The sequence below is a fragment of the Eutrigla gurnardus genome (assembly GCF_963514095.1).
Source record: "Eutrigla gurnardus genome assembly, chromosome: 15".
Taxonomy (NCBI): Eukaryota; Metazoa; Chordata; class Actinopteri; order Perciformes; family Triglidae; genus Eutrigla; species Eutrigla gurnardus.
The window spans coordinates 14,024,999-14,051,832 of record NC_139938.1 but is presented as its reverse complement, the minus strand read 5'-3'; the positions used below and the strand labels follow the sequence as shown (position 1 = coordinate 14,051,832).

The 26,834-nt window shown below is 45.0% G+C and overlaps 1 protein-coding gene across 1 annotated transcript in view; it reads left to right on the top strand.

Moving 5' to 3' along the window:
• dchs1b (dachsous cadherin-related 1b) overlaps window positions 1–26,834 on the top strand; it is a 75,311-nt gene that overhangs the window by 34,662 nt on the left and 13,815 nt on the right. The window contains exons 5-11 of the mRNA XM_084029293.1: window positions 20,502–20,690; window positions 22,201–22,432; window positions 22,533–22,769; window positions 23,397–24,455; window positions 24,676–24,863; window positions 25,094–25,190; window positions 25,274–25,431. Coding sequence (XP_083885419.1) covers window positions 20,502–20,690; window positions 22,201–22,432; window positions 22,533–22,769; window positions 23,397–24,455; window positions 24,676–24,863; window positions 25,094–25,190; window positions 25,274–25,431 — 2,160 coding nt within the window. The remainder of the gene's footprint in view (window positions 1–20,501; window positions 20,691–22,200; window positions 22,433–22,532; window positions 22,770–23,396; window positions 24,456–24,675; window positions 24,864–25,093; window positions 25,191–25,273; window positions 25,432–26,834) is intronic.

Genomic DNA, 26,834 nt, shown 5'->3' with positions numbered 1-26,834 from the left:
CAAACTCTGATGACATATCAACCCGTTCGCCGACTCCTGGCTGCGTTGCTTGAGCGGATACAAGGGGGGGGGGGGGGGGGTAAACCTTTGGTGTATGAAGAGGGAACTTTCTGTCAAAGTTAATTGTCCTTGTTGTGCCCTGAGCGTTTTATGGCAGGAAAACAGAGCTCAATCTTTACATGTGCATGTGCAGGATTGGAAAAACGCATGTCCCATTCTTTCACTTGCAAGCCCCATGCTGAGGGAGGTTCCTTTGATTTGAAAGCTTAAAAAAAAAAAAACGAAGGTCCTTGAACAACCTTGTAGTTTGTGTCCAAGATGTTCACATGCAGTGAGAAGATGTTGTATATTGTGCTGTGCGTTATCAAGAGAGCATTTCCCCAAAAGCATATGGAGCTCGAGAGGCAAACATGAGGTTTATATCATCTATTACATCCACTGTGTCCTGTGTTAGACCAAGGGAGAACAACGCATAGAAAAACAGATGCATTGATCAGGAGGGAAACATTCATTCTTCTTGTACGAGAAGCCATTTGAATTGTGTCATACAAAATTCCTTAAATGATCGTACATCCCCATACTGTTTAAACCCATGTGGCAACAACCAAAGAAAATGTAATATATGTTCTAATAAGCTCTGACCCAGTTCTCTCCCATTGTTTTTTGTGAGGAGGACTATCTCTCTGCGTGACATCACGTTGCCATAGTCACAAACGAGGAAAACAACCACATCAGGGGATTGACTTTCACCCTAATTGAAACATCATTTTTTTCCCCCTCTTCTTTGCAAAATTAGCCTCATCACATTATTAAAAATAACTGTAAACATGATGCACATGAAAGTGCCCACGCAAACCCCGACATCTTGCACAATAACCTTGTAGTCTCCTTCTGAACCGTCACCCCGCGGCAGCTGTTTGATTAAGGCTGTATGAGGAATCCAGATGTGTTCTCCAGTGAGTCGGCTCCCATAATGAACCAATGAAACCTATTTCGTCTCAGTGTCTGTCTGCAGAGCTTTTTTTTTCTTCTTCTTTATTATTTCACAGCTTTGGTCATGGCGGGTCCAGATTGGTTTTCCTACCTAATCCCCGACGCCTCGTACAGTCTGGCTGTCACCGTCGGGCGCTCTTTCATACGCATACATTCATCCGTTTGCACACGCACACACGCGTTTTGTCTGTCGCTGTGGGTAGCATGCTCAAATCCCATTTAATCATGCTCTGATTGACAAGCCTCCTCTTTTTGTCCTTGTCCATAATGAGGTTCGCCTGGCGAATAGAAACGGCAGAACTGTTCGACGAGAGGGAAAGGCACACAAAGGGGACACACGCTGTGCATGCCGGTTTTATTTCTCTACACGTCTCTGTGAACGAATTTGGGGTTTTATGCAAAACATTTCTGTCACCGATTGTGTCATGTGCCTAACAGGAGGGATGAGAGGAGGAGGGATTGTGTGATGAAAAGCAGAGTGGGGGGAAGTGTGTGTCACACCTGGGGCGATGCTGTAAAAAGGTCTAATTGAATTTGTGAAAAAGAGGTGTGGAATGCTTTTCAGCAAACTGTAGCGACTGTTGCATCACACCATATATGGGTTGTCCTACAATACATTGTTCTTTATCTGCTATGTGTGCTTCGAAGAATTAGGAGAAATATGTTTCGTGACCACATCAGTGACCCTTCATTATAAGCAAAGCCAACGTGTACCACATCTGCAAAAACAAAAAAAACCTCAACAAATACTTTCTTTTAGCTCTGGAGTTGATAAATGTGTTATTCCTTATCCCTGGACTTTTTATGTGATTCATTCTTTGTCAGAGCTTTGTAGGTATTTGTGTCAGCGTGGTGATGCATCAATCAAATACATCTAAGAACAGCTACAGACTTTGTGGAGGTGTATTCAAATGAAGTTGAAGTCCTCAGAGGATGTATCAGCTTCGTGCTATGTGGAGAAAGAGTGTGTGACACATTGTGTGTGTTTCTGTCTACGGTTCCTCTATGCGCTTTCTTGTGTGATTTCTGCATCGTCCAGTTCCTGAGCGTATCTTTCCAAGCAGAACTTCCGTTTTCACGGCCTAACAATAGTGGCACCTTCCTGGTTTATCGCATCATTTCCTGTCTCGGTTCTAATACCGTCTCACAGCAACGGGGCCGCTGGAATGGAGTCTGGAAATCCAAGGTAATCAAGGACAAGGGCAAAAGTTGAAGGATCCCGCAAAGCTAATCCAATGTTCTGATTGAAATTCAGTGATTTTGAACACCATAAATCAGTTCTTCTATTTCTCACACGAGCTTGGAGGGAAAACATGATCTCATGTCCTCGTTCGCATCGCTTTCCTGTCCTCGGGAGTATATCTGGTCATCGTCATGGTGTTCGCCGTAAAACTCAACTGTCACACTTGTTCTGCAACAATTTCCCCTTTATCTCACATTTAAATGCATGTCCTAATGTTGAATTGCGTCAAAATTCAGTGATTTAGGTCAGTTATTTATGGGCGACTGATAAATACGGAGAAGATAATCTTCTTTTATTTCAAAGCCAAAGTTAAGATATTGCAGCGGTGCTGATTTTGAATTTGATATGTCACGGGGTTGTACGAATCCAAGAATGTCATTATTAAAAGTGTGTGTGTGTGTTTGAGTGTGTGTGTGTGAGGCATCTCAAGTAGAGGTCTTGCAGGCGTTATTATCAGCCATCTTCATGTTTTCGTGGATCAAAGGCCACTGCTCGGGTGGTCTAGTGCATCCACACGAATGCACGAATCTTCTCGTCCAACTCTTAACAGCTTGCTTCTCTCTCTCTCATCTATGGTTTTGTTTCAAAGCCCATGTAGGGCGAGCGTTCAAGAATACTCAACAATGACTAAACCATAGCGCTCCACTTAGCTGCATTTCTTCACTGTTGCATTAAGTCGTGCCAATAATTCTGAATCCATCTGTAGGGTTTGAGCGGGAAGTTGCCTGATACACCTGGCCCAGAGCCTTGTTTACAGCAGCTCTGTGAGTGTGATGAAGGCTGCGAAGACTGGCTGTGTGCTACGGGACATGATGCAGGCAGGTCCGAAACGGGACAGGCAGCACTAACAAACTGCTGACACGTTAGCGTAGCCCTGCTGTTCTTCTAACACCCGCTCCCATGCCAGGGATGGGGAGGGAGCTGAACCCAGAGCATGTTGAGTAGCCTTTTAACTTTATTTTCATCATACATTTCATGGGACTCTGTCTAAAGAAGATTCTTGTAGTGCCGTGTAGAAGTCATGCACTGATTGTGTTTTATCTGCCCGACTGATTTCAGTTTCCATGGAATCCTTAAATCTGGTGAAACCTTAATGTAAAAAAATACTTTGGTCATGTATAGGCTCACAAAAATCAAGGAAAACACGTTCATATGTGTATGAAAAGCAAAAGCAGTAGATGTTTCTATAAAACAATGGAAATGGACAGTTTAGTGGAAACAAGGCCTTGCTTAACTTTAATAATGACTCAACATTTGAAAGTGAAATCCATCCAAAACAGGATTTACATCTGCTGCAGCGATTGTTGACCGAGAATTCAATATCTGCAACGTCCTGACTGCCAAAGAGCCAATTAGAGCAGCCGTTCCCAAAAACTGGGTTGGGACCCACCGGTGGGTTGCAGGAGATTCTTATTTTGCCAAATAAATGTTTGAACATTAATAGCTGCGGTACACCTGAATGTTTGTTTAATAGTAGCCTGCATGTAAAACGGAATCTAATATGAAAGGCTCGTGTTCATTCTGTTAGTTTTAGCTTGTTAAGGCCGTCTGTTGTTGAACCAATGAGAGGAAATGAAAACAATGAGATAGCCTGTTACCTCTGCCAAAAGGCATTTATTTGGCCTCATGTATAAAGTATTTAACAATTGTGTATGTGTAGCAATAATGTATGCGTAAAATATATAAATATCTCTTTGAAATGGCTGGTTTACCTGTTCAAGATCATTTAACATCAGGCAGAAATAGCAGTAAAAATGGCCAGGAACAATCTCATCTTTCAAAATGAGACGGCCCAATCAGAGATGATGATGGCGAGTAACTTTAAGCAAAGAAATCGACTGCGTCTGGGTGTGTCTCGCTCCACTCAGCCTTTCTGGATTCTTTGTTTTCTGAACCTGACACTGATCAGTTCGCTGTTCTGGCAAAACACCCGGTGAGAGGAAACGCAGTATCTTGTGATGGAGCCAGTTCTATAATGGAAGGCGCATTGAAGCTGGCGATCTGCTGTCGTAAGCCCAAATATGAGTCGCCTGGATGTATTTTGCTGATGGAAAGATCAGATTTAGCTTGTTTTGTGCAAAAAAAAAAAAAAAAAAAAATGTGTGAACGTGTGTGTGAAGTTTGCAAGTGTCCACTTTCGAACTCTGTGTATGTCTTTGTGATGGTGTTTAATCTTACTGTACACACTGTAGTCCTGATCTGTTTGTATCCTTATCCTTTGCAGCTGTGTGTGTGTGTGTGTGTGTGTGTGTGTGTGTGAGCATAGTCACAGCTTGTGTAGCTCTGTGCCAGTATGTGCCACAGTGAGTGCCGGAGATTAGCGAGAGGCATCAAAGCTGCGAATCAGTGAAGCGGCGTTAGCACTGCCGGAGTTTACTGCCCCCCTAGCCTTCTGTCATCGGCCACACCTAGTGGAGAACAAAGGGATCGGAGGCTGGCACTGACTGGAGTGTGGAGGGAATGAGGGAGGAGAGTGGGAAGCAGAAGACAAAGATTCAAAACGCTGGGGATAAAAAGACCTGGCAGGGATAAGAGTGAGAAAGGAATGAAGGCTTATTACAGGGTTTTTCCTGCGTTAAAAGGGTTTTTCTTTTTGGCTTTTCTTTTGTCTATTCGAGCCAGATGATGTCACACATAAATGTACATATTAGTAATGGCATCAGCTGCACCAGTGTTGGGTTGTGGGCCTTATAAAGGTAAATCCAAGACATTTTATGACCTTGTTAATGTCATGTGGATTAAAGTACAAGACCAATGTCACCATTATAATGAAATAAAAGGCTCAAATGTTTCAAGGTTTACGATCTTTAGCCCGGAGCAACAACAAATGTAGCGACTGTGATCCCGAAGCTACTGCAGAATGTTTGTCCGACCAGATATGTGAAGAAGAAGGAGCTGAAATTTGTGGAAAAACTAAACTGAACATTTCCATCTGTTCATCACTTAAATCCATTGTGTGTGTGTGTGTGTGTGTGTGTGTAGTGTATTTTCTCTTTTTGGAACAGCAGGGGTTGAAGTCAATTTTGGTTTGTGGTCCATTTACAAAACCACATCACCATCCCGTTTCCACTGTCAGAGCTGGCTGCAGTTCAGAAACACGACACGCTTAAATGTTTAGATTAAGATTAAAGGTCCACACATAAATTCACAAAAAAATGACAATCTCCTGTGCGTTTCCTGGGAGGTCAATGGCAGCGAAGTCGGGTTACTTTCTGGGCAGTGCCACCACTGTTGTATGAAAGTACGGCACGATGGAACACACTGCACCCCGAAGTCACAGAAATAAAATAAAAAAAATCCACCAGGAATATTTTTGGGCTCTCTTCCTTGGTCAAAACCAAAATGAGAGTAGACTGTAGCAGAAAAAACATCCAGAAATGTATGCGACACACCCTGTCTGTGAAGTAACCGACGGTTTACTGTAACCAAAACTGAAAACGGGAAAAAGAAAATGCAAATCAATAAAATATATACCTGTAATGCAGAAGCACTAAAACATTAAAAAGGAGAGAAGAACTGCAACTAAACTACATATAAATGTGACAAAGAGAAAGCAAATCATTACAGTAGAACAGGCAATTATCCAGGTTTTTCTTTCAGCCAAAGATATTGCACATGTGGCCTTAAGGGCTCAAGCCAGTGGGGTCAAATTGTCAATAAAAGCCGAGTCAGTCGAAAAGGAGGGGTCGAGACGGAGAGAGGCCACGGAGATTGAGGTGACAAGGATCGAAAACAGGACTCAAAGAGGAGGAAGTGATAAGAGGGAAATTTAACGGAATAACAAGGAAGCAGTTTTAAAGGGAAATCCCCCTGTCCGTGCAGAGATGGGCCGACGAGGGGAAACCTGGGGAACATTTCGGTTGGCCCCTGCACACAAGGCACCATTGTCCGTCCACGGTGGCTTGCTAACTGGGTTTGACAAGCCTGTTTTTACTTGCCCCTCTGGGAGCAATGTGTTTGAGATAGAAACGTACAGGCGCATTTTGTTTCTACGTCGTCTGAGAAACGGCTGTCTTAAAGCCTGTCATGCTTCACTCATGTTGGACACAGGAGATAAATTTACCTTTTTGTGACATGGTCTGAAAAACTGATGCTTGTGTTTGGCATTAAAGATGAAAAAAGAAGCTAAATCATTGCTGTGTATGATGTCAAACCGGAGTAAGTTTGCACATACACCCACATGCATGTGTCAGTATGCATATGAGTTAGTGCTTCATCGTGTGTGTGAAGGCAGTGCAGTTCCTCCACAGGGGGCAGGCAGTGTGCAGAGTCAACACAGTGTCTGTAATGAAAGAGAAAACCAATATGATTTTAAAGACATCGGGGACCTGTTTCTCCTCTCCCTCCCTTAAGCTTCGTTTACCTCGACTCCTCCATCATCCAGCGTCCTCCTCCTCCACCCATCTTCCTCTCCTCTGCCGTTGTATCTTATCCCACTTTTGTTTTTGCAGTCGTATCGGTTGTCCCTCTCCGATTCTCCCTTGTAAGTGCTGAGCTGAGCTGAATGTGACCCCGGTGATGGTCGAGCTTCGCTTGCTAGCTGAGGTACGATGCTATTTGAGCTGAGAGAGAGTGTGTGTGGGGGGGGGGGGGGGGTTCAGGGGTGTGAAAAACACCATCGTATGGATGCCTCTTGGAGGTCAAGTAAATACATTAAGGGGTAAGCAAACAGAGGGGAAGCGTGGGCAGAAGCTGTTTCTGGCAGTTGAAGCGGGGGTTGGGAGAGAGAGGGAGGCAGCTGGATGCAAATCTGTCATAGCAGGTGCATGTTGAAAGAAATGGCGAATGCTGCATTAAGCGTTTAGTTCCAGAGTCACAAGTGGTCTATCTGAGCCCGTTTTGCTTAATAATATGTGTTGGAAGGTGCGTAATGACTCCAGCCTCTTTGAAATGCTGTTTACTATATCTTTAGATCTCTACCCCTCCCTTCATCTCGCTGCCCCCCCTGTTCTCCTCCCATTTTCTGAAACCTAAATCCACTCAAACGTGGCTTTGATCTGGGTAATAATCTGCACCAGCCCCCGGTCCACCGCCCTCTTCTCACCCACCTCCCATGCAGCCTCGATGTGACCAGCCATGTGATAGCCGGGACCCCATCATTTCCCATTACCGTGTGGCTTAGTGCATCTTAGTCAGCGCCTCCTCCCTCCAACCCCGTTGGCTTACTGCGTTGGAGGTCTGTTTACCCCGTGACTTAAGATAATCTCCCCTCTAACTCCCCGCTAAACCTCTCATTCCTCATCACCTGTCGCCCCCTCCTTTGCGAAAATGAAGCCAAAATAGACAACTTCGGAAGAAGAGTCACCGGAATACATTTCCTACTTTCTATCACGCGCCACAAATACCCTTCTGTCACCGTCTTTATTTGGCGAAGCATTCATTCTCCTCTGTTCTCTTTGGCTTTCTGTCCGTCCCCTCCGTGTGTCTCGCTAAACCCTCTGTTACACATCTCCAAAACACCACATTACTTCAGCTCCCTCCCTCCCGCTCTCGCTATCCACCTTTCCTCACACACACTCCTCACCCTGACAATCTCAACTCCTCCCTGCACACATCGTACCGGCCACTTTCACCTCATCTCTCAGTACCGGACCCATTAGTGGACTCTCTCTTTCATCCCTTCCAGGCCTGATTTCTGTTTACACCTCCTTCGTTCTTGCTTCTTTCGTGCGGATGATCACGTCCACTGAGATGTGGACCGCATTAGAAATGTCGTCAGCCTGTGTTTTTTGCTTTTAGCGTTTTCCAAATTCCTTCAGCAGTTTGGGAGCATATGTTTCTATCAAACTGCTAATGTGAAGAAGTTAAAACTTTCTGCTTGAGATAATTAGTGCAGCTCTAGTGTTTTCGTCACTGAACTGACGTCAGAGACGCTGTGGTAATGATTCAGCACAGCGAGTGAAAGCGGTGGAGATACAGTGTTGGGGGACTAGGAGCAGATAGCGGGACAGATGGAGTGACGAAGATAGAAAAAGGCCCCTTAATTAATCAGAGTCACTGGAGTCTCATTATTTCTTTCTTTGAAGCTAAACTTCCTCTATGTGGAGACGATTTAGCCGTAAATTAATCTCCATTCCAGTTTATCTCCGCTCCGTTGCCTCTGCTCAAGCAATTAAGATTTTCAAGTTTCCCAACACAGATAAAGTAACTGTCTAAGCATTCAAAAATTCCTTTTGAATGCCTGCGGTGTGCTTTTATAGTTTTTTTTTTATTGGAGACAATGGAGCAATATGTGGCCTCGGGCCTTGTCTGCCCAGTTCACGTCTGCAGTGTTTGTGTTTGGGGCTACTACTGTGCTTGCAGTGGGTCTTTGTGTTGAGAAGTCATTTCCCAGGGAGCTGACTGATGAAGTGTGGACGTGTAGCTGATTTAAGACTTCTTTCCACACGCCTGTAGGTGTGCGACGCTAACCTCCTTCTCCCTCTTTTTCTTCGTTTCTCTCACATTCTCTCTCTCTCCTTCCCCCCCTCGTCTTCATCCCCGCCTGATTCGCTCTCTGCAGGAGTTGGCTGTGTCTCTGACCCCAGGGCTGCATCATGCCTAGCCAACCTGTTTTTCTTGGAAATTCCACTTGGCTGAGCTAGCTGTGGAAGATGGGATGATAATGGGGAGGCAGACTGTGCACATGTTGTACCTCTGTGTGCGTGGATGTATCTTTAATGGATGCTCTATGTCACTGACAACCTGGGCGCGCCAAGTTTGTTTTTGATTTTAACGAGGCCCTCTGGTGCTCGCTTTAATCCGATTGGTTCCCCGCTGTTTGACCGAGCCTTCGCTGTCCACGCTGACTGCCCTTCTTTTTTGTTTACGCTGAAAACACAGGGATGGAGAAACAAATGAAAAATGTGCCAACACAGAGGAACAATTAGGGAAGGAGAGCAGATGAGAAGCGCGAGTACCAAATTAAGGGGGAAAAAAGCGAGAAAAGACGAAGAGGATTGAAGCAGCTAAAGTAGCTTCAGACAGAACGGTTTATCCTGAGAATAACTTGGCTGCCTCTTCTAAGCGCCGTCCAAATTCTGGTTTGGATCCCACACGAACCTTGATTTAACAGGTGCTTTAGGAATCAGGACTGTGTTTCCCGCCACTTCCTCATATTCACCCCACATGTGCAGAGTCAGGAAATTAATTTAACAAGGATAAGCTAGTTTTTCACCCCCTCAGGCTGTGTATGAATATGAAATCACAGTCTCTGATATCTTCCCCCGCAAATACACGTGGAGGTTTTTTATGTCTCTGCGGGTCAATTAAGCACAGTGGAGTTTTACTGTAGGCGTGTGGAGCAGACAAGGGCTTGGCTCCTGAACCTTCAGCAGAATAAAGTTAATCAATAGAGCTCGTTAAGGCGTTACTGCTTTCACTACAAGCTGACCATTCAGCAGTTTATGTGTCAGCGTGAGTGCACAGTGTGCATTAGCATGTGTGGGTTAATGAGAGTGATGTGCTTTTATCTGCACCTTAAATCGGCAACACACACACCGTGTGTACGGTAGCAGCTGGAGTTCGTGACCTTCGGGGTCCTGCATGGGACCCAAGTAGTTTAACCTCCTCGATGTTAAGTTTGCTAACCGTGTTTAATTTCATCTTACCGGTGACCCTTATGGTAATGAGCATAAGGGTCGGACAGAAGAACCTCTATACGTTTCACCCAGCGGGTGACCCATCTCTGACTCTGGCTGTGGTTCAGGCCCGGGTCAGTTAGAGGCTAATCCAGTTATCATAGCTGCCTGTTACTCCCAACCGCACAATCAACTTAGCTCCATTGTCAGTCTGAGGTCCAATGTTAGCAGCCATTAATCTTTGCTGCTTGTTGTCTTGACCCCTGTCGTGCACATGACTGCGGTCACAGGCTTGTAATGTGCAGGCTGAACGGGGAATGATCAGATACGCATGAAGACACACGAGGTTTGGTTCTGCAACATCGCTATCAGCTGGTAAAGATCTTAACCGTAACACTAACATCTGTAGGAAAGCAACATTACTGACCTTTGAGTATGGATCGGATGAGCTAGTGCAGACTACGCAACAATATATGATTTCAAGTAAATGCCACTTATCTTGTTGTAAGGATGCTGCTGAGCCAATGGCTGGGCCGGCGGCTTGCAGCTAACGGTGCCAACAGCCATAGCAGTGCAAACAATGGCATCAGTGCTGACCGAGCTTTAGTCTTCTGTTTCGCTTTTATTCATCTTCTGTGATATTACTAGACCTAACGCCCTTCTCTGATGATGGAAAGTAATATCTGTGATAACAACACATCTATACATCCATAGCAATAATAACAGATGTGCTTGGCAAATGTAGACATTTCACTTCAGCCACAAATACCAACCTCATGGAGCGGCTGGTAGAAAAGTCGAGGCCAGAGACCCTTATAGTGATGAGAATACTAACACTGCAGTGGCAAAAGCATGTTCATATCTTAAAAGGTTTTCTATTTTAATATGAACCGGCACTTTTGAAGTGCAGGAACAGAGAGAGAGAGAGAGAGAGAGAGAGAGAGAGCTATTATAGCCGCTGTCATATAGAGGCCTCTTAGTGGTTTACCTCTTTATCCTGACCTGAGTTTCACCCTCGTATAAGTCACAGTCACTTTTATATACTATGTGCAGTGTACATCCTGACTGGAGATGCTTTGATACGCAGACATCCTCTCTGCAGTCAACAGTTGTCGGAGTAACCCGACGCCAGATGTAAGCTCAAAGCTCAGGGGGGTTGCTCCTGCTATCTTTTTACTATTGTCACTTCCCTGAGGTGGAGGTCGTTGACTGGTTGACCTCAGGCAGAACAAGGGGAGAGAAGGGATTCAGGTATAAAAAGCAGAGATAGACAGGGTTGAAAGAAAACACGCACACACACGACGGCTGCTTGAATCTGTTCTGCGTGCTGATCTGCCGTTCTTCAGAAACGACTCATAAAGGAGAAGAAAGAGCGAGATCAACCCCGCTGAGCCCTGAGATGTCAGAGCACACGGGGTTTCCATTGCCTCAAGGCAGCCACGCTTTTCCCTTTTGTGGTAAGATAACGGGGTGTTGCTTTCTCCTGTTTTGTCAGTGAAACATTAAAGCACACACACACACACACACACACACACACACACACGCACACACACACACACACACACACACACACACACACACACACACACACACACACACACACACACACACACACACACACACACATTCAAACATGTCTCTAAGGGTCAAGGAAACAGCTGGAAGTTTGGTTCTCCTTTGACCCTTAAGTCTCAGTCATTGATGTGATCTCACACACACACACACACACACACACACACACACACACACACACACCGTTTGTAATGACCCCCATCACCAAAACTAATATTGTCAGATGGATATTGGCTCTTTGTATGACCATTTCTGGAAGACAGAAAACGGTGCTGGTTTAGTCCGTCCCCAATAAAGCCCAGCTTACTTATAATGACAAACACACTGCCTTATTAGTGTGAACCTCCCACGTAGCTGCGTGTTGGTTTACAGATCGAGAAATAAAACGACACTCAAACATAAATGTTTACGTGGAGAAAATCAGGCTTCAACTCGCCTGGAAGGTTTCGTGCACCTAAAGAAGGGAAAAAAAGGCTGCTCCACAGAGGGGGGACTTGGTTTCAGATTTACTATATTAAGCCGTGATTTAGTTTGAATTGGAAACATGTCAGTGTAGAATCCTTTAACTCAAGTTTGGCTAGATGTATTGTGTTCTTAGCCCCTCGGCAGAGAAAGTAATAGATAAATAATGTAATAAGTCTTTGAGTTAAAGGCTTCCATCTGGCAACGCACGGCATTGCCCTAACCAAGGCTGCAGTGCCGTAGGCGTAAGATACAAGGAATCGTTGCGGCAGTGACAAATGATTTTTGGGAGTTTAACTCGGGTCATCCATTTTTATCTGCTGTGTTTTCAGCTTTTGGGTGGAGAGCGGGGAGTGGAAGAGAAACTTTTGTGGCTTTTCAGTGAGTCGTGTTTTGGTTCTCCGCTCAAACGAGACTACACCTCACAAGGAAAACGTCTAGTGGCCACGGTCAGTTGATACATCCAAAAATTCCAAAGGTGTTTTGACGATTTGACATGACTTTTATCCTTTTTTCTGTATTTGACTTTGATTTAACCAGGCATATCATGAAAAATACATTCTTATTTCCAATGGTGGCCTGGCAAACCACTTACATTTTCAAAATAGCTTCACATGTGTAAACCAAAACCTCCAATCGCTCCTTGTGTTTGTTTTTTTACCTACAATTTGCTTGAAATCATTGATTTGGACGTTAACAATAAACAATATGATATCACTCAAAGTAAATACATTATAATATAGATGTCTAGGATATGTAGAGGGGGTTAATGTATTATTGTGGTTGTTACTGTTGACTGAAGAGGCCACGATGAAACTGTCCCATGGCCTCGGGGATCACATCCTGGAAGCATGACGAAATGGGCGGAGGGCTACAGAGGCTTAGAGACACTATTTTGGTTTATTGGAGCGAAGCCGTGCAATCAGCAGCGATAAACCTTTGTGTAGCATGTTTAAAGGGTAGACTGAGTGTATGTACTCAATAGTCGTATCAACTTGAAGCAGGTTAGTTTCAAAGAAATAAAAGAAAACATCCCATTTACTACAAAAAAATGTTTGTTTTAGGTTTTTCATCAACCCATTATATGTCCATTTTGATCAACAGCTGTCTTCATAGATTGTTGGAATCAAACCCATCGATCTCCCCTTTGCTGTGCTTTCTGCTCTCACAGATGGACTAATCAATACCTACGATGAGAATTTCAATGATATACTCTTCACAGCGGTCTGAGAGTCCCGAACACTCAAGAGAACATAAAAACAAAACAGACTCCACACTCTCTCTGTCTCTTTGTCGTGTTTTTATTGGATAAACCACTGAAGTGCCCACAATTTATATATACACACACACACATGTCTTCTCCTAGCAGAAACACAGATGCATCCTTATAAACACATACTACCGTTTTAGTCAGAGGATTCAAAATGTGCCCCAGGCAACCGTGGGCCGCTCACTCTCAGTCGTTCATCCTCTCATTCATCCCAAAAACCCCCGACGGTTCAGACCGTCTCAGACAGCGGTGCCCTGTCTGAGGTCCAACAACCCCCGTCCATCTCTATGCTCTCTCGCTCCTTAATTACTGCCTTCTCTCCATCTCTGGAGCTAAATTACAACTGGAAGACAATACGTGACAATTATCGCTCATTTTATATTACATACCTCACTGTTTAAATGAAAGATGATGGCTTAGAGAAAACTTTTCTCATATGCGTTTTGTTCTCTCTAGTTTTAGCAGCTTCTGTTTTTCGCTTTTTCTTTTTTTTCTTTTTTGATATTTCAAGAATACATAAAACAGAACAGTTGTGCTGCTCGACAACAGCGGAACAGCGCTGAGCCTCATTAAGCTCGCGGATGCCGGATTTTGATTGCAGATCGAGGATCAGTTATTAGGTTACAATGTTGATTTCACTAATTATGATTTAGAAAGGAATCTTGATAATTGTTGGCAATATTGCCTATATTGCATGTAGACTAAAGACTATTTAATGACCAAAACCATAAATATATCAATCTTTATTTGTCTCCGTGGGTGGTGAACGTGCACATTCACCCTTCAACTTTGACACTTAACCCCGAGCTCCTCATTAGCTTCCCTGTTAGCGGGCAGCGACGATAAAATCTGTGGTATGTCGCAGATATTCACCCTTGTGTCGTGCAGCTGCTGCACCAGCCAGAGTCTCGCTGAGGCATCGGGCAGCGGTTTAAACGCTATTATTATTTAACAGTAAGTCAAAAACGGGGCTTATTTCTGCGCTGATTAGGCCAGCTGTCACTGAGGTCCCATAGGATTCAAAATGTTAAAGGGGGAGAGGCATCGACACACACACACACACACACACACACACACACACACACACACACACACACACACACACACACACACACACACACACACACACACACAGTGTTGCACACCCGGGTTAAGAGTTGCCACATTGCAGGGCTTTGTGCACGATCAGATCACTATCATCTAAATCCCCCGTGTCTCCGGTCACTCTTCAGAGTCCGGTAAGGTGATGTCATCCCTCATTGTGTTCCTCTATGCACATCCATGGAATACACTTTTTTATCCATCTTATTTTTTAACCTAGTTGCCCTCCTTTCTTCCTTTTCACAAAAAAGAGACGACAGTGTATTTTTGATGTATATTAATGTATATTTCTAATTTAGCAGGGATTGTACGATGATCCTGCTCTGGTTGCATATTGAAATAGATCTGATTGAAGGTTAAACCAAAGCATATATAAGTGAAAATAAACCACAGCAGATATAGGGATGGGAAACTCCAAACATCAGCCATAAACGAGATGTCTCCACTCACGAATAGGCCTGAACAACGGCTCCTGTGTCCTTTAACATGACATGCGGCCCAAAGATAAACTTCCTAACACACACCACATGTCTGCATGTTGAACTCCATGGGCCAAAGCTGCAACTATGAGACTTTACTGTTTAGCTTTCAGTGCGGAGCATCTACAAATGTGTCCTGTGTGTGAAAGTACGCGCAGAAAGAGGCAGGGAGTCTTTTTTTTTAGTGGCCATAATCCCCTACTATTATTAATTAATAATATTAGCATTCTTTCTTCCAAATATAGAAGTCAATCTCTATCGCTCTCTGCCCGTTTCACCTCCCTCCCCTTTCTCTTCCCCTTTCGGCGGTTTGATGTTGCTAATCATTTCCAGCCGTCGACTCCACATGAAAGACAACAAGCACTTGCCATAATAGGGTGCTGAAAGAATGAGCGAGGGAGAGCACCGAAGAAGTGGGGGGGGGACGCTAAAAGAGAAAGGGGGAGGTCAAGGGAGGAACGGAGATTGGATGAGAAGCGAGATGAAGCCTCGGTCCTCGTCATTCCCCGTTTCAAGGTCTCATGTTATCATTAGCCCTGCCTTTTGTTCATACGCCAAACTATTTCCCCCCTCTCCGACCTTCCCCTCCCTTCTGTCTTAATTGTACCCACGGTGTCTCAACTCATCGGCCACGGAGAGGCAGAAATTGATTTGGAGACTTGAGAATGCCTAATATGAGGAATGCAGCTCACTGGAGAGCAAAGGAATGTGTCGGTGGAAAAAGAGCAACCGAGTTAAATGAATGTTTTCGCTCCATCCGACACTCCAACGCAGTTATTGCTTCTGCATCCAGACAGTTTCAGTTAGTTGTAAATAACTTCAGCTTGTGTGCAATTATCCAGCAATGATGTATTGAGCTCTCCAGCTCCAAGTCTAGCATGCTCTTTTATGGTCATTGTTGCTGGTTTAAAGGATAATTCAAGGTTGTTGTTTTTTTTTATTACAGCCTGGGTCTAATTGTCATACTTTCTGCCATTTTATTTCATAACAGTAATAATAAGATTGTGTTTATCAAGTTAATTGAGATCTGGAAATCCAGTGACATCCCTACAAGTCAGATGGGGAAATAAACTAAAAAGACTAAAAATCAATGAATTAGTGAAATCATAGCTTGCCAATAATACACGATACGACATAGATGGCCACTTCTGCACATTCTGCATATGGTGGGACAGCATTTGCATTCATATCAGGCTAGACCTCTTAGATGATGTTCTTTTATTAACATTAACATACAGGTCTGGCACTGGTCACTATTAGAATCTCTCCCTCTCGTTCACGAGTAGCTATAAAAGCCCAGAGCTGCAGCAGAGTTGCAGCTGCAGCCGAGAAAAAGCCGTGTGCAGCCTCCCTCTGCCATGAACCGATGTTTTACAGAGACAAACTGCAGAGAACAGCAGGATCCACCTGGACCAGCGCCCACATCTGGAGACTCCGAGAACAGTGGAGAGGAACGGAGGGAGAGAGGAGATGCATCGCAGCACTAAAAGATAAAGCCATGTAATGGAGGCGATGACATACCTGTCACTCCCTGAGGTTTGATGAGACGTGGGCTCGGTAAGGGGGGGGCCTACCTTTTAATCATCGCCGCTTCCCAGACAGGAGACCGCTCCTTCTCTGCAGCATTAAATACAGACGGACACACTGACTGAGTGAGGTGTGTGAGGGTTAGGTGTGTAGCTGTTATGCCCATCCGTGCATCCGCATAAGGAGAATGAGGGGCGACGGGGGTGCATACATTAGGAGAGTGAAAAGGTGGAGAGACAAATAAACAGAAAGAGAGAGCGTGCTTGTGAGGACGAATGAATGATGAGGTCTGGATCATTGCTAATGCTCCAGTGAGCGATCGCTCCTCCACTGTCCCAGCCAGGGATGAATTGCTCTCTCTGGACAAAAAGCTCCAGACATGAATCCTAACTGAATCCCATCCTCGGCACGCTCTCCCTGTGACTGTTTTTCACATAGTCTTTTAACCAGACTGACGTGTGCTTTGTGAGACTCGGGCTGTGTCTTTGAACAGGTATTTAGTAGTCGGTCAACGAACTCCACCATATGTGAGTGTATCACAATTCCGATGATTTTTCTCGTCAAAATCTAAGTCAAAATGCAAACTTCACAGCTGGTACATCCAATAATTCAGATTAGAAGTAGTTATCAACTTTGTCTGTAGGTCACGTATCATTCATAGACGTTTAAAGCCACGTTCCTGTCACTTAAGCATCCCGTGACATCAGGTGGGATATCAGAGGTCCCACAAAAAAGAACCACATCGGAGCATACAATATGTATACACAGCATTACTGCAGATTGTTTTTCACAGCCGCCACAGTCCAGGCATTCATCAAACTTCAGGCAGCCATTCAGTTTCAGTTCATGCCAATAATGTATGAAAGTCAGCTTCACAAACCACCATTATGGCCCTTTTAATATAATCATTTAAAATAATTGTTTGCCTCAACTGCTGTATCTGTAAATGCTTCATCAACCGAAACGACTGCAAGTCAGCATAAAAACGCACTTTAAAAGGTTTAGCGTAATGCTCCAGAGCGTTGCCAAATCACGTGGACTGAACTTTTGACCTTACAGTTAACCAGCGCCCTGCCATCAACACACATACCCGAGAAAAATCCCACAAACTTCACGGAGACGAGCAGTATGCAAGCGTCTATGCTTAAGAGCAAGAGAGATTTAGATGTGGGAAAGGTGTGAGCTGCCGTCTGTGTATGTGTTACTGTGTAGCTGTGAGTTTATCACAGCAGGAAAGCTCCGGAGAGCACGATGAGGAATAGATGTGCGGAGCCGAGGCTCGCTGGCTGCTCATGCATCAGAGAGCAGGCTCTGGCGTGGGAGGAATTCCTCCCTGGCAAACATCCCCGTCTAGTCCACCAGATCTGTTGATTTAAGAAGACGTGTGTGCGTGTTTACTAGATTAGCTTATTGGCTTTTAAATCTGTGCTACTTTTTTTGTAGTCGAGATAAGTGCTGTAAATGCAGGATGCCGCAACAAGTTTTTTTTGGTGCTGAATCGGCACGTTTGATCCAACCTTCTGGCCTGTGTAGTGTCAAGCCGACTGTTGAAGCTGTGATGTCAGATGGACTGACAGGAGGGAAATGTACCGATGACAGAGTTGATCCATACAACCTTCTTGTCTTTTCGTGGAGCGTCGATGGGATTTTCTTCTGCTACACATTTCAAACTTTGGTGCTTTGACAATACTGTCAAGTATTCCAGCCTTGGAGGTCTGCCTGTCTCTGTTTTGACGCTCTGCATTCTTTCTAGTGTTCTACTTTTTGCATTTCGAAGTCCGTAACCACAAAACTACCGCGCTGCGTTTAGTATGTATCAGCAGAGAAACCCAAATCATTACATCTTTTGTTTTATAGCTCCCAAGGTTTCAATGAAAGTGTGCTTGCATAGGCCTTTTCTCTCAGTAAGACCGTATGTTTGTCTTGCATGTTTTTTTTTTGTTTTTCCGAGCATGAAGAACCCATACCATATTGCTGTGGGTTTTCTAAATTTCAGAGTGTGTGGAGAATCAATGTCCTGCTCTCCTGCTTGTTCCCAGCCTCAATGCAAGCCTTTTTTTAGCCCAAGCCCCCATTCAAAAGCGACTTCAAAGCACATGTGATGCCGTGCCCAACCCTTGTGTTTTCATAAAACCTTTAAAAAGAACACTGTCATGTCTCCTTTGCTGCGTTATCCAGTCTATAGCACCCTTTCCCTCTTTGTTTGTGACTTACAACAGAATGTATAGGGTAAATATAGAGGTGGCGATGAAGTCACCCTATGACCAGGTGGGCGGTCATGGGTGTTAAAGCCCCTTTAATTAGATTAAGTGAAAAAGGGATGGGGGTCATCATATATGCGAGTGTCTGTGTGTGAGCATGTATGGTCCTCATCACCACAGGTGGCTAATCCATCACAAGAGTCCGATATGACGAACGCCCAGACATGTGCGTAGATCCCAAAAGATCGCGTTAGTCTCAACACTACTCTGAAGGAAGTCCCAGCAATGATCTAAAGTCCCCCCAGCTGTAAACACCGACCTCCTCCAAAACCCAGGAGGGGCTTTTCTAATATCCCCATCTTTTAATATCCCATAGGAACAACAGTGAGACATGAGTCAAGGTGGTAGTGTTCCGTTACATCTGTTTGTAGCCACGTGTTGGTGGGACGGAAGAAAGGTCATTGCCGGTTGTCTGCTGTGCTCAAGGGTTCAGGGCCAGGACAAGTTCACATGTAGGATTCGGACGTTGAATTGAATCTTTAAACGGCAGAAGACATATGAGATGTGTCTTTTATGTCTGCGTTGTTCACTTCTAACCCTTTTTTGAGAGGTTTATTACACCTATAGTCACACCAGTTCCCATATTTGATGTAATCATAATAGGCATCCTATTGAAAGTATAAAGTCTGATTTTGATGGTTTTTCCCCAAAAAATCTTCTCATGATATGACTAGATAAATCGTGAGAATAACAAAGTTTTCTTCATTATAATTATAGTACTTTATCTTCAAATAAGATTGACTGGTGCATAACAGACTAAATGGTGGGACCCTGTATCTCCCATTCGATGGCAACAATCTATTCCCTGTTCAGGACATCGTTGGGGTCAGAGATGACGTTGTTGACTTTAGACAAACACTCAGACCATGTAGTATTACAATACTGTAGAACATTCATAATCACAACAGGAGTAAAGAACAAAAGAAAAATGTGTCTACTTGCCTTTTAAGAATTTACAATTTCATTTTGTTTTCTTTGGGTTAAACTCAAGAACATTATTAATACTCCGTTTGACCGCTTTGTTTAAATGTTCATGTTCGTGCAGTGCAGGCTTATCCGAGTTCTTAAACAGATACATTATTAGGTACGACTTTGGCCTCATAATATTATGACTTCATTCTATAAATCTTCTTTTGTCAGATATTTTGAAATCAGTATTCATACAAAGACAAAATTGAACCCAAAGACTTCTAGGAAATCAGACATCTTTGTGTTGCCTTATTAGAAGTCACAAGGCCTCCTGGATCTTGGCTCGGGTCCAAGGCTTCGAGATCTGAGGAAGAATGCTACTTTTAACAAGCACCATAAACGCCACCAAACAATGTTATGGACCAGTAAAACTTCAGTCTCAAGCACTGCCCTGCAGTACAGAGGACATTTCCCTTTTGTGTTCGTCTTGTATTACGGGAATTTTGAGTGTTTTAATAGATTTCATTGAAGCAAACGTGTGTGTGTGTGTGTGCGTGTGTGTCGGTCTGCATCTTATTTAAATGCCAGCTGAAAACCAATTTGACCTTCCGACAATAATTTAAGCGCCTCTGTTGACCCCCCTGTATCAAAACTCACAACCTCCGTCAAAACTCTCCTCTCTTTTATTAAAGGTCATCTGTCAGATCCTCCGTCTGTATCCATGGTAACGGCACCAGCTGGCCTTTTTCCAGTTTTTCAAACACACCATGGGAGAGATTTAACCTTCTATTTTCTTCATTTTCGTCTGTGATATATAAAAGTGAATCGCTCTCGCAGATGCTCCGTTTTTATAGTAGTTTGGAAATCATAACAGGTAGTGCTATGGTGTGTGATATTTTGACAAGTGCAGATGTATGTGACTGTATGATGGGACATGATTGTGATAACAGATAGGCCCTCCGCTCGTATATTATAATAATTATAACACGTAGGTTTTCCTTCACGCCGATTTCGGGGAACCTGCTGGGTGTGTTGGTGCGATGCCTTTTGAAATCCTTATGCCTCACGGGCTGTTTGGCACCGGTGGACCGTTCCATATTTTACCTCATGTCTCTTCTCCCTCAGGTGTCGGCCACAGATGAGGACCGCGGTTCCTTTGGCACCATATCTTACGTCCTGGGTTCCGCCTCTGGAAGCGCAGCGCCAACCCACTTCACCATTGACAAGGAGACGGCCCAGATCTGCACCAGCACGGCTCTGGACCGGGACGAAGGGTTGGACAAGTTTGAGTTGACCGTCACTGCAACGGATGGAGTACGTACATTATTACCTTCATATTATAAGGAAAAGTACAGTCGTCATCTCTGTTAGCCTTTCATCTTTCATCAGACAAATGAATCATTAAAGGAATAGTCTGCCAGGCTTGTGTCTGTCTGATAAAAAGCTAGGCAGCTACAGCCAGCAGATTGCAGGGAATGAAGCCAGTGCATTATACATAGAAAGCCAGTAGCTTCACTTCACAGACAAAGTGAATAGTGGTGTCAATATTCTCATCCAACTCTCGACACAAAGGCAACTAAGCGTATTTCACCAAAGACTATTCCTTTCACCTTTGCATCATTCGTCCAATCAAAACCTAATTAATTTGACAATAGAGTTCTGAAAGAGATCAAAACATCAAACTGAAGCGGCGGTTCTTTGTGTTGCTTCATGGCCAAACACATTGCTCGCTGAGTGCGTGATGCTCCTTCAGATCAAAGCTTCGAGCAGAAGGCAATCTAAAGATGTGTACGACTGCACTCAAATAAATCTGATCAAAGAGACATCCAGGGCATGTTTGAAGAAGACCGGCGTCCTGTCTCTTACTGTGCATCTTCAAAAAAAAAAATCAAGGGGAAGCACAACAGCATGGCAAAGCAATCAGAGCAAACGTAGAGGGAGCGTTGGGAGGGAAAAGGTAAAGAAGTAGGAAAACAGATCCATTTAAACAGTCAATTTAAATAACCTTCTTACTGTAGGATACCATTTAAGTTAAATACGATGCATTACTCGACCACATTTACACACTTTTTGCTCTCAACTCTTCCCAGCAGACCCATGCATGTTTAAAGTGTCACTTAATCACATTGGATGCACTTAAGCAGGCATTGAATCTCCACATAATGTGCCATAAAGCATCTTAAAGAAATAGAATACTTTGCCATTATTTTTCAAGTATTATCATTAGTCATATTAGTGGAAGTCAGACTTTTTTATTTGCTCTATCAGGTAAAGATTGACTTCAGGTCTGTAATTTACCACCTGGCTCCCACCCTGCATTTTCTCTCCGACTCCCGGCACATTCCCAGCTTGATTCATCTGTTTCCTGCGTCTCAACTATCCCCCCTTTTTTAATGGTCTCGTAAAGCTAAGCCGGCAGATGCAGCGTAATGAGCCTCAAACTCTTCTCCTCGCTGACAAACACAACGGTTGATTGGCTTCATATTTCAGAGATCTTCGACGGAGAACTCATCTCAACTTCTGTATTTTATTGCATTTGCAGCTGCTTTGTTTTTTTTGCAGTCGTACATAAATCTGTTGTCGAGTCCCGGACTGTTGCTTTTCACCATGCAATGGACAACAAATTGAATGTTGTCTTCGGGGATGTATTTTATTATTGTTGAACTAAAATAGCTATTCTCATGATTTAGCCTCCCTTTGTATCAATCGACTCGTCAGTTAAGGTCCATAATATCAGTACAGTATTGGTGCCTGCTCATGTGACGTCACTGTTTTAATGCAAACATCTTGAAATCTAATCGGAAGTATTTTTGTTTTTTTCCAGGGTGGCCTGAGCTCAGTAGCACGCGTACGAGTCTCAGTGGTGGACATCAATGACAACCGGCCCACCTTCTACCCAGTCCTCTACACAGTCAGTCTCAGTACCCACAGTGCCCCGGGAACCTCCGTCGTCAAGGTAACAGCGAATGACCCCGATGCTGGGCAAAACGGCCGGGTGACCTACCGCACGGTACCTGCAGGAGGCTCCGGCTTCTTCACTCTCAACAAGGACACAGGTGTGTGTGTGTGTGTGTGTGTGTGTGTGTGTGTGTGTGTGTGTGTGTGCGTGTGTGCGTGTGTGTGTGTCTTCCTTACTAATCTCTCTCCCTCCTACAGGTGTTATTTCTCTCTCTCGCTCGCTCCATGGCAAAGCCAACACGGTGATCTCCATGGTGATATCAGCAGAGGACGGCGGAGGTCTGACGGCCCCGGTCAACGCCAGGGTAAACGTGAGTGTGGTGGGAGGCTCGGTGGCGTCTCCCGTGTTCGACCAGGCCCAGTATTTCTTCACCGTGTCCGAGGACGTCCTCAGGGGGACAGCGGTCGGGGTGGTCCGAGCCGCTACCAAGACAGGTGAGGACGCCTGTACTGTCAAGTCATCAAGTGTTTGTTTTTTTGCCAGGGGAGCCTGTTTTATAGGCTGGAGAGTGCATGATGTCATCTCTCTAACTTCAGCAGTTCTACAAATACGCAACAAGAACATGCATCCCATTAGGAATCACATCCATCACACGGTGTGTGCTTTACAGGGGATTATTTCCACTGTGGCCAGACTTTTAGTTTGTGTCAGTGTTATTGATGGAGACATGAATTTGGATGGGCCTGTAATTCTGAGTGGGAGTCAGAGTGGAGAATACTTATCTCGGTCTGTAACTGTACGAGGCTTTCAGTGATTCCAGCCCTTCGTTAACACTTGCAATAATAATAATAATAAACATCTGGGTCTACAAAAAAGTTCATCTGGATCGGTCAAGTTCATTTTTCACGTTGTGGATACGGTTATGTTGAAACTCTTAATATCCCTTCTAGTGTTGAAATGTTTGGATGATTGATTATCAAGCGAAATTCATTATCTCTGTTTTATATTATAAACACTCTGGGTGGAAAATATGAGATGCCTTTTTAGCATTTTATGATATTTTGCAACCCTAGTCCCTTCGTGACCTTCTTTTTTGCTCTCTCTCTGTGTTCTCCGTGTAGGAGTCTCTAAGGACATCTTCTACTCCATCTCCTCCGGAGACCCCGATGGTTACTTCACAGTGGACAGTTCCTCTGGTACAATTCGCACTGCCCTTCCTCTGGACCACGAGACCTGCTCCAGTCTTGACCTGGAGATCCAGGCCCGCTCCGGCTCTCCTCCGGCGTTCGGAGCCAGCCGGGTGCGGATAACCATCTCAGACGTCAATGACAATGCCCCGACCTTCCTCCCCTCCTCCTCAGAGTCCCTGCTTATACCCGAGATCACCAAAATGGGGACTGTCATCTACAGCATTCAAGCCACCGACAAGGACTCTGGCCATAACGGCCAGCTCAGCTTCGACCTGGTCTCTGCCGGGGCCGGAGGAAATAGTGGCCAGAGGACGTTTGGCGTTGACCGGGGCAGCGGGGAAGTACGTCTGATTGGGATTCTGTCGTATGAAAGTGTCCCACGCTATGACCTTCTGGTGGTTGCGAAAGACGGCGGAGCGCCCCAGCTGAGCTCCACCTTCACCCTGGTGGTCCACGTCCAAGCACAAGATGCACAAGGCCCCAACTTCGACACCCTGACCTATCGCGTGGAGCTCCGGGAAAACACGCCTCTCAACACACGTTTCCTCCAGGTGCGAGCGCTCAACAGAGAGGCTTCTGGGAATGGTGGAGGCTCCTCCTCGTCTTCTTCCTCCCCTATTTCCTACCGCCTAAGGCCTGACGGTGACGCTGCGGGTTTTGGTATTATGCCGGACAGCGGCTGGCTGTTTGTCCGTAGCTCTCTGGACCGCGAGGTCAAAGACATGTACCTGTTGACCGTCCTGGCCACGACGAGCCCGGGAGGGACGGGGAGGACCGGCAGCGCCACGGTCAGGGTGACGGTAACCGACGAGAACGACAATTCGCCGAGGCTGAGTCAGGAGAGGGTGTTCCTGGCCGTCAGAGAGAACCTAGTGGCAGGGACAGGCTTCGGACGGGTGTCCGCCACAGACCGGGACGCGGGACTAAATGCTCGACTCACCTACAGGTTGCTGCACACTGACAGGCACTTTCAGATCAACTCACAAACAGGTGAATATGAACACTGTAACGTACCGTATTTGAATTTGAGAGCATTCATCTTACACTTGAAGCAGTTTGTTGTAATTGAGTTACACCGGCTAAAATGTAGGTAGTCCGTAAGCAGCACTAATACAGCATGATTTCCCCTGAGGATTGAATGATTTGCTGTTAGTCAGTAATTCTCCCCTAACTGTTGCAATGCACGCTAAGGCCTTCTCTCCGTCTGTAGGTGAGATCAGCACCCGCCTCGTCCTGGACAGAGAGCAGCAGTCCAGCTACCAGCTGGGTGTGGTGGTACAGGACGGGGGTACGCCTCCTCGCAGCGCCACCGGCACCGCTCACATCAGTGTGCTGGACGAAAATGACCACGCCCCCAATTTCACTCACGTCAGGCCGGACAGGGAGCTGCTGCACCAGGTGAGAAAGAAGGGACATCAGAGATCCTTAAGTCACATATCGCTTTCCCAACTCCCAACTTCCCTATACTGTTGAATTCACATACTTTATGACAACCTGCTTTTTTTTTAAGGCTGTGAAGTTGTATGATGTATGAGCAAAATTCATAGCCCTAGAAAGGGAGGGGGGAGGACAAAATAAGGCATAGGGATAAAAATAATAGGAATATACTGTTTCTTTCTCCATTGTAGGTGATGGAGGGGCTTCCATCCGGGACAGTCCTGGGAACAGTGACAGCTAAAGACCCAGACGAGGGTGAGAACGGGACCGTGTACTACTCTTTATCAGGTGAGTGCCATCATTAACATTTCAAACCGCATCATGACGTTAACTACTCGAGCCGATATTAATCCATATTGCATCTTCTGAAGGCACCAGAGCTGAGCGGTTCTCCCTTAACCCAATCAGCGGCGAGCTAAGGACCGCTTCCCCTCTGAGATTTTCCGAGCGAGCCGAGTACTCCTTCACCCTGACGGCCGCCGACCACGGCACCCCGGGCCTCAGCTCCACCTGCCAGCTACGCATACAGGTAGTCAAAATCTGTACATTCCTCATCTATCCTCCAGCTACATCCACGGAAACATTGTTGTGTTTTCAAAACATTTCTAAGGCATCTGGCAGTTACTGAAAAAACTGTCACATCTGGGCGTTACCTCGGCCCTTTTGCATTCCTTGCTTCGAGTCATTTCCTCAAACTGTGCACAATGTGAAGAGTGTAACTGTCAGAGGAATTAGCGAAGGAGATAAATATGAGAAGGAGAGTTAGCTGAACCTGTGCCTGTACAAACAGAAGCATGTACGCAGTCCGGTGTGCGTTTCCTGCTCCGAAGATTAGTGGAGTAACCAAAACCCAAGGTGAGAAGCCCGGAGCTGCAGGAGGGACCTGGTCTGGACTGAGTTATTGTTCTGAACTTTCTGTAGGAGGGTCAACCCTGCATATCAGCAATATCAGGGGTGGGGGGGGACCTGCCACAGAGCCATTTCGCCAGAAATGGGTGGTGGTTTGCTTTGACTGTGGAACTCTTGAGCTCAGTGTTTTCACGTGATGTGATTTGAGAAAGGGGAAAAAGGATGCTAATTACAACGGGAGTGCTCGCCCGTCGCCCCCTGCTTTGTGCGACACTGAGATTAGTCAGAGGGGAAACAGGCACCTTGGAATCAAATGCTCCCAGATGAGATTTGATGGGAGCCAGCTGCATCGAATCACACAGAGAGAAAGGGAATCCACCACTGTACGGTAGCAGGCAGTGATACATATACACACACACACATGCTGCAGACACACTGGCTGAAATGACACTCTCAAACACTCTCATGGGGCAACGTTTCCAGATAATGATTTTGAGATAACGTTTCACATAGCTGAATCGGACCCAGGGATAATGTTGTACACCACAAGTACTACAGTACGCTAGCATGTGTGTGTGTGTGTGTGTGTGTGTGTGTGTGTGTGTGTGTGTGTGTGTGTGTGTGTACTGTAGGCAGTGAGTAAAACAAAGAAAAGTGTAGTAAATTCAAGATAATGGGAACACTGGGATGTATTTGAGCAAATTACTTGCACCTGGAGTCCTATGTTCAAACATTTGTGGCTGACACACCACAAATTCCAATTCGACAACAACGTTCAATCGTAGCTGAATTCCACATGGATTTCAAAATCATTGCTCCACTTTCGTAGTGGGCTGTGATTGGCTTGCTGCACCATTTCAGTGAAACACAGAAGAGAAAAATGATGGGACAAGGTGCTATTTTCTAGCTTTAAAAAAATGAGAGGTGGACTTTTTGATGTTTTGTTGTGCGTTTTAGCTGAAAATCTGTCTTTTTAGTCAGCATGGCAGGGTTAAGTTATTCAAACTATCCACATCAGTCCTCCTCTAGCTTTATAAGTTCGATAAAGACACCAGAAAGATGCAATTCATTGCAACAGATGTT